This window comes from Eublepharis macularius, chromosome 1 (assembly GCF_028583425.1).
Source record: "Eublepharis macularius isolate TG4126 chromosome 1, MPM_Emac_v1.0, whole genome shotgun sequence".
Taxonomy (NCBI): Eukaryota; Metazoa; Chordata; class Lepidosauria; order Squamata; family Eublepharidae; genus Eublepharis; species Eublepharis macularius.
Genome location: NC_072790.1, coordinates 181735827 through 181746893, shown reverse-complemented (window position 1 = coordinate 181746893; position 11067 = coordinate 181735827). Strand labels below are relative to the sequence as shown.

The 11067-nt window shown below is 41.7% G+C and overlaps 1 protein-coding gene across 1 annotated transcript in view; it reads right to left on the bottom strand.

Annotated features, from left to right (window-relative positions):
• Positions 1-360: 360 nt before the first annotated feature.
• LIN9 (lin-9 DREAM MuvB core complex component) overlaps positions 361-11067 on the bottom strand; it is a 47723-nt gene continuing 37016 nt past the window's right edge. The window contains exons 12-15 of the mRNA XM_054979166.1: positions 5769-5894; positions 4571-4753; positions 4055-4152; positions 361-1673 (exon numbers count right to left, since the gene is read on the bottom strand). Coding sequence (XP_054835141.1) covers positions 1568-1673; positions 4055-4152; positions 4571-4753; positions 5769-5894 — 513 coding nt within the window. The 3' untranslated portion in view covers positions 361-1567. The remainder of the gene's footprint in view (positions 1674-4054; positions 4153-4570; positions 4754-5768; positions 5895-11067) is intronic.

Genomic DNA, 11067 nt, shown 5'->3' with positions numbered 1-11067 from the left:
GGGAAGCTATATAAACTGAAGAATACTATTGTGGATGTGATGCACATTCCGCAATAATACATCTTTGGAAAAGGTGCCTGAATATTAGAACTAGGGATCCACAGGAGACATTGTCTTCAGCCAATAAAAATAAAACATTCATAAAAATTGGCTGTTTTGCAACCAAAAAAGTAATACAAATAGCAGAATTTATCATTAATTCTGAAGAAAAAAATGTAATGAAAGCAAGAATGTTTCATGGAGAATCTGAACCAATCTAGAGGATGAGCCATTTTAGTATCACCCCTTGCCAAGCAAAAATGTTGCCTCTTCCTGTCTAAAATATTTTGCAATTTTATAAAATATTGCAACTTACATAAGTCAATGAGAATAAAAGATTTATGCATTTCTTGAACAGAATTTGCTAAATATAGACTCTGCTATTAAGTTTTAAAGCAGCACACATACAAACACAATACAGAAGCATTTTTAAAACTATACAAAATTTTAAATTGAAAATAATTGTTTACATTTTCTTTGTACATTAACATACAAAAGCCCTCATTTCATGAGGCATCAAGGAATCAAACATTGCTACAGCTATTGGAAAATTCAAATCTGGGAACAATTTATTACACTGAAGCTTTACAAGACTTATACTAAATAAACAACTCAATACACACTTTTTACAAGACTGAAGTTTCTGCATACTCCCCTCAGATCTTTACTGTCTATATTTTTAGGCAGTTAACAGGACTGGCAATCCAATTGCATTGTCAAAACTTTGTAAGCTGCTTCATAACCAGTTATCTAGCTTAAGGTTGTGCAAACAAATCAGTGGAAAATGTTACCAATTATTTGTGTGAAATATCTTAACTAGAAAACCTTTTACCCATTCAAGAGGGGGAAAAGCAATCTTACCTATTTCTGGAAATTCAGCAGTCCTTTCCTACTCCTTCATTAGATTTCTTTTATAAGTTACGATAAATTAAACTTTCCAAAGATTATCAACTGATTTACAGGGATTCCCAGTATTCACAAGTGTACAATAGCTATCTACTCACTAGCATTCCTTTATGTATCCGATCCTTCTGCTACTTTCCAGAAATAGGAATACACACATTGCTTTATCAATCACCACACTGTTTAGAGACTAAAATCAAAGGCAGTAACACACTAGTATTAGGGCACTGTAGCTTTCAAAATAAGATTGCTGCCCAGCCCCTTCTTTGTGTTGTTTCCTTCTAATTGTTTTCATTAGAATTTGTTGCAATTAAATTTAAAATAAAATCGTCTTACTTTACATTATATGAAACGACTGTATAACATTCAATTAAAATAACGTATGTACTTTTATAACTAAAGTTTAGCTGTTAAACAAGATACCGTATGTGCATAGCAAGTGATGAAGTCTATAGCAATGCTGGTAATTTTTTGCTGGTTTCTTCAGAAGCAGTACAACACATCTCAAAATATCCTTCTTGTTTCCTTTATTTTCCAGCAGTTAGGATATTTGGTGAAGCTTATATAAGGAGGCTTTTCCACACTACATTCTGTACACTTGAACTAAAGTAAATATTTTTGTGTCTCAGTCTCTGTTGGTGTTATTTGCAGCGAAGGCATGTAAATTTCCCATTTGGCTGAGTCCACTCTGGATATGTGCAACATGAATCTCAACGTTATTCTGAAAACAACTAAGGAAAGCAAAACAGTTTTAAATTATTTTGGCCATTTTAAAATGCTGATAATGCTTTAAACAACACTAAATATTTTGGCTGTCAAGCCAAGGCATCAATGTGAAGCTCTAAGATAGAAAAATTACTTTTTAATTTTTTAAAATTCAACCTACAATCACAAATATTGATGGGGATGAAATATGTATTAAAGTAGATGTTTTAAACAGTGGCCTGGTATAGTTGTAATTATTAAGAGGTAGGTTTAATAAGTTTTGAGTGAAGTATGTAAAAATGCACCTTTCACACTTGGATAGTAATCAGGGTGTCCAAATTTTACTTTTTAATTTGTTCTGGACATATTTTTAAACTCATATCTGACATAAAGAGAGAGTGTCACAAAGATATTTATAAATACAAAGCTTTTTCTATTATAAGTATACAAGTGATAGACCTGCAAGGATTTGGGGGGGGGGCACCTTCTCCCACTATTTCAGTTTGGTGTAGGTTAAGAGCGTGGGACTCCAATCTGGAGAACCAGGTTTGATTCCCCACTCCTCCACTTGAAGCCAGCTGGGTGACCTTGGGTCAGTCACAGCTCTCTCAGAGCTCTCTCAGCTCTATCCACCTCGCAGAGTATTTGTTGTGGGGATAATATAACATACTTTGTAAACCGCTCTGAGTGGATGGTAAGTCATTCTGAAGGGTGGTATATAAACTGAATGTTGTTATTATTATCTTTCAGTTCCCTGAAAGTCTCCATAACCTCTCCCCTGTTCTTGTTTTCTTCTCGCTTTCCCACCCACCAGTCAAACTACTGTTATGTGCCCCTGTCTTCAGCTTTCTCCCCTTCCACCCCCCAGTAGTCTCTACTCAGGGAAATTATGGCCTAGTTGTACAGTGCCACCCAGAGCCAGTTCCTCAGTAGCAAGCAAGCAGACTTGAGAGCAGCGCCAGATCTAGGGTTGCCTGCGCCCAGGGCAACCCTAGGCCGACTTCCTTGCGCGCGCTCCCTGTGCTGCTTGATGATGTCACTTGGGTGACATCATCACGCAGGGCGGAACAGCGGAGGAAGCGTGCGGAGCTGGGAAGCCACCTGCACCATTCGCCCCCCGCGCTGCTTTCGCCTGCCCCGCAGGACGGGGCGGCTGGCTTGCTGTGCACTCCCTGCCCTGCAGGGCAGGCAAAGGGTAGCGCGGCCGCCCATGTCATTTGCCTCACCCGCAGGATAGGGAGCAGCCGGCCGCCCCCTGTCCTGCGGGGCAGGGGAATGCCACAGGCGGCCCCACAGCCCCTGCGCTGCCTTTTGCCTGCCCTGCAGGACAAGGGGTGCGCAGCAAGCCGGCCGCCCCCTGTCCCGTGGGGCAGGTGAAAGGCAGCGCAGCAGGCTGTGAGGCTGCCTGCGCTGCTGCCTGTGCCCTCTGGCAGCTGTTCCTGGCCTGTGTGAGAGTTTTGCAAGCTGTGTGGTATCAAGTTGCATAATGGTTGTTGCCAAGCCTTGCCCTGATGAGTCCTCCCTCTAAGGCCAAAACAGCTCTGAAAAAGGCCCTGCCCCTTCCTTCTAAGGACAGAAACCAAAGCTTAAAGGCAGGTAATACAGTTGTGATTGCCTAGCACTCATTTCTTAAAGGCCAAAGTTGCTGCTATTATTTGGCAAGGGGTTTTTAACCCCCCCCCCATTTTAAAAATTAGATTCAGATTTTTCTCAGCAAACCTGGGTGTTTTGGGGGTTTGTACAAAAATCTGTCTTGTCTATTTATTGCCCATTTCTAGATTCAAGTAACCACAGACTTGGTCATGTTGAGAATTAGATATAGTAGGGGTGTGCACCCCAAAAAGATTCAGGAAAAAAATCAGGAATAACCCTAAACCAGAAGCAGCAAGCTGGTTCCAGTATTTAAGCTGCTTCCTTATGTTCTGTAAATATTCAGAATACATCAAAGGTCAAAGCAGCACTTCCCGCAGGCTTTTTCATCCAATGGAAGGGAGGAAGAGGGAACTCCCACTTCCCTCTTCCCATTGGGTGAAAAAGCTTGCATGGAGTTTTGAAAGCTCAAAGCTCCTCCCATTGGGTGAAAAAGTGCAGGGAACTTTGAAAGCAGCAGCAGCACTTTTCTTGCTATTTGCAAATGGCAAGGAAAGTGCTGCTGCTCTACGCAAAGCTTCACAAAGTGTTCCAAAATGCTTTGGAAAGCTTTGCTTCGGGATTCCCTAATTGGCTCAACACACACCCCTAGTAATGAATATAAAATGAGTTAAGACGGTAAATATACAGTTTAAAAAAAACAATACATTATTACACAAGCTAAAACATTAAAAGAAAACTGGACAGCACTTTGGAGTAAAGATCTTTGGTTACATATAAAAATCTGAAATGTATTTGCTTATGTTCTGTACATTACCTGATATTAGAGGAATCTATTGAATTCTTGATGTCATTTAATGAATCTGTTAATGATTTAAACTCAAAGGAATTTAGATCACCTCCTTCTGCTAGACACTGGAAGAAATGAAAGGTTAAAATGTCAACATTTTATATTTTTACCTCTAATACAAAGCCCACAGAAGTACAATAGATCTTCTGATGTATGCTATAAAATGGTGCCTGTGATAGCTCAGACAACTATGGAGGAATTGGCAGAAATTAAACACCCTCTTTTCTTCATGAGTTTGTGTGTGAACAGAGCAAAAACTAACCAAGAACACCGCCTTGTGGAAAGGTGGGATATAAATATTTAAGGGGAGAGGGTAATAGCCACTGATTCCCTATTCACAGTGTTCCTGCCTCTTCCTATGACCTTCCTAAAGATCCCACAAACTTCTGAAGCAATTGCTCAGGGAGCATGAACTGTAGGCAAAGATGTGTTCTGCAAACTGCTCTAAGCCCTTAGCATGTTTTCTCTTTCAACACTACCTACCTTAATCTGCAGCAATATTGCTGTAAGTCTAGCAATTAGATCTGTCAGGTTTTCATTTTCAACGCAAGGCTGTCCTGTTGTTGATGTATTTGACTGCCTCACAATCTCCTGAGCTTCTTCCTCACATCTCCGTCTCAGATCCGTTGGATGGTCTGCAGGCTGGAGGCCTTGATCTGGTGCAAGCTGTGGAAATTGTTTTTAAAAACAAATGAGGATTAAGGAGGGAACAAGTACAACTATTACATATGTAAATAGACAACTGATTTTTTAAAAAGGTAAATTTCACAGACAGCTAGATAGTAAACTTTTTATACTCTATAGGCTGGAAACTACGGTTGTGCTCACAGAAGGTACTTGTGAAGGTGGATCTTCCTACAGCAACCCTCTTCAATCTGCATGAACATCAGGTACAAAGACCTGCAGAGGAGGAATTGTCCAAAATTGTCTCCAGCTTGCTCTTCCGTTGGTGGAGGAAGAGCAAGTTTTTTCTTGGCACAACAGCAAGACAGAGGTTATTTTGCCCAATTCATCATTGCAAAAATCGCATGCCTGGTGGATTTTTCTCCATGGGTCTGTCTCCTGTAACCCTCAGCAGTTCCTTTATGGAAGTTGTGGAGGGCTGGGAAGGTGAAAAATTCTTCCAGTCACATTTTCTTATCCAACCATAGGATCCAACCCAATGCTTTCATTCAAGGATAAAACACAAGAATACAGTTGCCAATCTACCAGTAACTATCAGTAATATAATTCTTGCACTTACAGCATTGTCTGCCAGGAGAAAAAAAATTAAATAAATACATAGTTTGAGACACTGGGGTTGAAAATCTACCACAGTATATTTCCACTGATTTTTGCTGAATCCCTCCTTTCACTGCAAATTCACCCCTTCATGCTGTTCTGTGGGGCGCGTTCCTTCTCCCTCAGGAGCAGCATTTTCGGGAGTCCCTTAGACTGCTATGAAATGGGGGAGGCACTGGCCCCATTCTTCTGACAGAATAACCCCTTTTGCTTGATCCATCCCATAATAAGCAACACAGGAAAGCAGACAGTAACACTTCCAAAACGACATTAGGCTTCACCTTGTGCTGGAACACAATAGTAAAAAAAAAAAAAAAGCTGAACATTCAAGTGAGGAATCTTTAAGACTTAATTTATAAGGATTTGGTTAAAAAGACCCTATCAGGTAGCTACGTTTTACCTCATAACAATACTGTTGAACTTTATGCAAAACTTTGTTTAGATCCTTGTTCAGTTGCTCAAGCTCTAAAACAATAGTTGCATATCTCCGCTGAAATTCAATGCTGATCGGCATAGAATAGGATTTCTGTACAGTAAAAAGAGAGAGAAGATTTTAAGGACGATTTGACATATTTGCTGTACTTAAAGATGAGATTTTTTTAAAAGTATGGAATAATTTTATATTATGTTTTGAAATGATTCCTGTATGCTAAACATTTAAATATGGTATCAAAGTTTATTCAAATTACTTGCCTTAAGAGGTAGTCCCTTATAAAATGAAATCTGAGACCACACTAAAAACCCTCAGCTGGATCTAATCAACCACAAACCCAAGAATCTTCTTTTGGGACAATTGCGAATACACAGGCATAAATCAGTTGCTGCAAATAATCTAAAGTGCTGACAGAGGAGATGTGTAAGAGGATATTTAAACAATTTATTTAATTATTTGTTTTACTTTATATGCCAATCAGTCTGATATCAATTAAGAAAGATATGCTCAACTAAAGCCAAACTGTTTAATTCTACCATCTTTCCTGGGAGCCAGGAGTGCCTAGGTTTGTGCAGGTGAGATAACCGAAACATCAGCTTCTAGGCTCATGCAAACTGTCACCAGGAAGCAGCAACTCAGACTTCATAGCTGCTCCATGTGGCTGCTCTGTGTGGAGAAGTTCCCAGCACTCTTGACAAAGGGCTTGGTTTATTAATCAGCCTCTATTTGTGCTTGACAAAGGGCTTGGTTTATTAATCAGCCTCTATTTGTGCTTGCTGCCAGCCGTTTCCCTCACTCCGAGATCTCTGGCATTTGCAGAAGGCTTGGGAGAGAGACAGCATTTTCTCACTAGTCCTCTCTATTGAGAACTTGTTTATTCGACCCTTCCTCCAAGAACTCAGACTGTCTTTTTCACATTTATCCATCCTAACAATTAACTTCTGAAGTAAGTTGAGCCAAGAGACAATGACTGGCCCAAAGTCATACAACATAGTTCATGGCAGTGTAGGCATTTGAACCTGTGTCTCGAAGATCCAAATTCAACATTCTAACTAGTACATCATACTAGTGCCAGGTTTCCACAGAAAACATGGCCATCCTTGTGCTATGGGACATGAGAGTGCTGAACAGAGGGATACACTAAGTTCTAGAAACAAACTTCTTTATAAAACTGACCTTCGGCCTCTGTTTCACAGGTCTGTTTGTCAGGCTAAAACAGGATATCTCCATATACACCATACAGGATACAAATGTAATAATATCTGATTCTAGGCAGCGTGGTTCTGTCTAAACTACCATCTGAGAGCCATGACAGCAAAATAATTTCTAATTGGCATCATACATTCTTCAGTGCTAATACATAATACAGAAACCAGCTCAACCAGGAGACTGGTGATCCCTCCCAATGTAAGCAGTCAGCCCGGCCACCGCCATCTTAACAGCAGTTTTTATATGGCTGATATTAACAGTGTACAGGCCTCTGGAGTTTAAAAATGGCTACTGTATTTGGCACCAGAGAGCCTCTAACAGTTGCTACATCCCGCCCGGCAGAATACGGCATGCATGGAATGCCACATTGGAATGCGGAGTGATTGAGAAGCGATTGGCTTTACTATCCATCCTAGCCCACAAGGAGTACAGTGCAACAAAGGTCTCACAGAATCATCCCCACTTAGCACACTCCTTTCCCTCCTTCCGTGATGAGATCTCCTGTCCGTGATTGACGAGCTAATCAAATGACATTTGTAAGTATATACAGTTGTTCCTGGAACAGTGCATTCCCCACCTAAATTCATTAACTTAGCTCCGGTGTTCTTCTTCAGCAAACTATCCTTTTTGTGCAGCTCTAGAACTAGTTTTACATTTGTATTCACACGCCCTGGCAGCTACCACTCAAGGCAATCATATCTTTTGTTAAACCCAGGAACTGACCGTTATAGTCTTTGTTCTGACTGCTAGGTGGGTTCTCCCACCTCAGGGCACATTTTACCTATAACGGCCTTGTAATGATTTCAAGAAATGGGTGCATGTGTCTTTAAATGTTTGGTGAGATAGGTGAAGAGTGGGGGTAAAAGAGAGAGATGAGTGAGTGATATGATTGGTTGATGACAGAGAGTGGGTGGAGTGAAGGCAGTTTTCAGTTACTGAGGGAGAGAAAAAGATTCAGTTAGGGCAAGAGAGGCGAGCTGTGTGCAGCCTGAGTGTGTTCATGTATTTGTGAAGGAAAGGCAACCTGAGTGGAAGCCTGAACTGAGTGTGTCTGTGAGACTATATATTCATTCTATTTGAAGCAGGCAAACTGTGTGTGCGCCTGAGAGAGAAAGAATTGAGAGTGAAAAGAAAACAGGCTAGCTGTGTGCTGTCTGAGGAGTTCTCTGTGAGAGAAATATAGAGCCTAGAGTAAGAGGCTAACTGTGTGTGAAGCCTTACAAGAGATCTGTGTGAATGAGTTTGGATGAAGCAACTAGAAGAACTACTTTTATGTAACCAATACGCTTCTTAAAAAATAAACTTTTATTTTGTTTTGTTATATCCCAGAGTAGCAGTCATTGTTATCTCCCATTCCTATCCTCAGGGCCTCATAGAACCACGAAGGAGCCTGACGCATAAACACGTTACCAAAGGGAAAACTTAAATAAAAAATATTGGAATTTAATATTCCTGGTGGCAGCTAACTACCCAGAGGGTGTGAAGGGAAAGACTAAAGCAAAATCCATCCTAAAGAAAGTGAAGATCATAACAGGCCTCATTCAAATCGTGCAAGCTTTCTGGCTTCTCCCTTAGGGTCACTTCCTTAAGCCTTTTGCTCTCTTGGCTGGCGTTTGAAGCTACTCTCTTCCTCAATGGACTGGACCCCTTCTCCAGGATAGGTAGATATATTTACTCCCTCTCTCTATTCCCAATTTCTGGCTACATCTCCTAGGACTCTGTGTGTGTGTATAATTTCCCCCAGTAATTTGTGTTTATGTGCATGAAGTTCTTGTGTTCAATAAAAGTTAGTGTTTGACTTCAAGAATCAGCCTCGTTTGCTACTTTGGGAAGGGACCTGGTAGAAATTGATGGAGATTTCCCGCTTGTTACCCCTCTTGTATAGCCATTCTTCTTGCTTGCTAATTCCCCCCATAAATTGTTTATTGCAAGGAGACCACTTCCAGTAACAAATGAATTGGTGGAGGAATGCGGGCATCACCGTGTACTTCTATAAATCAGGACCGGCCAATCCTGAGATATACATCTACAGGCGTAGGGAATCTTCCCCACAAAACCAACAAAATAGCAAAAGCATTCGAGCCTGGTGAGGGATTGTGAATCTTGTGTGCATGAATCTTTAGTCTCCCCTGATTTGGGAAGGGAACCTTTACCCGATTTTTCTGTCTTTTACTCCCTGGGAATTGTTCCCACACATTCTTTCAGTCTCTTTGTCGGGTGGGAAAAGTTAGGACACACTTTCCCCAGCCCCCTGCTTCATAAAACTGCCCAGCTGTTAGGAATCAGGATAGATTCCTCCCAGTTGCATAGAGGTCGGGACGGGCCTCTCTAAAAATCACAAAGAAAATTTGAAAGTAAGAATAAACCATGTGACTTTGAATTTTGGCTGCCGAGCCACTTAACTTGAAATAAATCAGCCACTGAGTAATAGAGCTAAATAGGGTTAAGCAATTGTCCCGGTTGTAGAGGAGGTGCCCCTCTCTTCCAAAAATTAGCCAGTTTAAATATACTGACCAGTTGTCCAGTTTGGTTCCTAAAAGCCCTCTTCCCCCTGCGCTCTGCCTAACCCCAGCCAAGCTGCATATGTAAGTTCCTGAGAGTTCGTCTTCCCCCTTGTCCACCCTACCGGAGAGTAGGAACAAGGTTTAATAGGCTAGAATGTGCCCCTGGAAATGGTCTATTTGTCTAGCTCCAACTGCCGGGAGGAAAACTGGCCTTGGTACATGGGTTTTGTTAAGGGCTCTAGAGCTGCCATTAAGCCATAGCTGAACAAGCCATGCAGTGTAGGAAGAGCTCCCAGGCCAGGGGGGTGCGGATCTTCCCTCCATCTAGATTCCTCTTGATGCAAAAAGATGCTTTTTATTGCTAGAAGTCCAAGTCTCGAGAAAGATCGGGAAGTGGGCATCTACAGTTAGGGAAAAAAAATGTAAAAGTGAAGTCCAAGTCTTGAGCAAGTCAAGAAGTGGACATGTAGCCAGGGATCAGAATCCCTGGGAAATGAGTTCTTTACCCCTCTGATCTGACAAGCAGCTCAGTCTGGCACCTTCCTTCTTTTCCCTCTTCTGAGGTTCCACTGAGTTCGTGTTCCCCCCTTGTAAGATTACAGGACAGTAACACCAAGGGTTAAAAACATCCCTGAGCGATTGTCATTTGTTTAGGTCTGTTGGCCTCCTGGCCATGGGACGGGATTTGTTAAGGACCCCAAGGGTTGAACAGAGCCATATAGAGAGAGTGAGGATAAGATCCCCTCCCGTCTAGACCTATTTTTGAAATGTTCAGGCAGAGCCCAGCTTGAACACATCTGAGAAATGGATAGGAAAAAGAATACACACACACACAGAATAGGCTTTGGGGCTTGACAAAGCAAGCCCAGGAGCCAAAGAGGGTGCAAGCAGAAAGATTTGATCTGTTTGTGGGCAAATGTGTTTCAATTAAGTTCACACCTGGCAGGCTGTAGAATTCCCTGGACAGGACCCCACCTGGATTTTAGAATATCCAGTGCTTCCCAATAACTTGTTGGGGTGTAGAACCCCCCAGATGGTTTCTAATACCCTAGATCTTAGAATATCTAGTGCAAAAGGTAAACTTAAAAAGGATAAGAAAGGCAGTAGCATGAAAGGAAATTTAAGGGAGGATCCCAGTGTAAGGAAGCTGAAGAAATAGTTAAGTAAACTAGAAAAGAGACTATGAGATCCTAAGTACTTTAGAACTCTTGGTCCCTTGAACACCTTAGAAGGAGAATTTTGGAAAGTGGTGTTTGAATTCTAAACCAAAAGGGGGAAAAAAGGGAAGAAAGAAAAGAAGAGGATTTTGTGTAAGGGATTTTTGTATTTGTGTGCATGAGGAACGGTAGGAAGTAACTTCTTGCCAACTAGCAGGGGTAGCAGCTGCAATCTGTTCCCCCCCCCCCGTTTGTGTGTGTGTGCACGCAAACTGTGTCAGAAGGGCCCCTTGCTCCTCAAGGGACCCTGGCTTCTTTAGAAAGGTGTATGTTGTCAGCATTTCCGGGCTGGGTGGTGGCCTGGCAGATGACCCAGGACACAGCCTGTAACTTGGT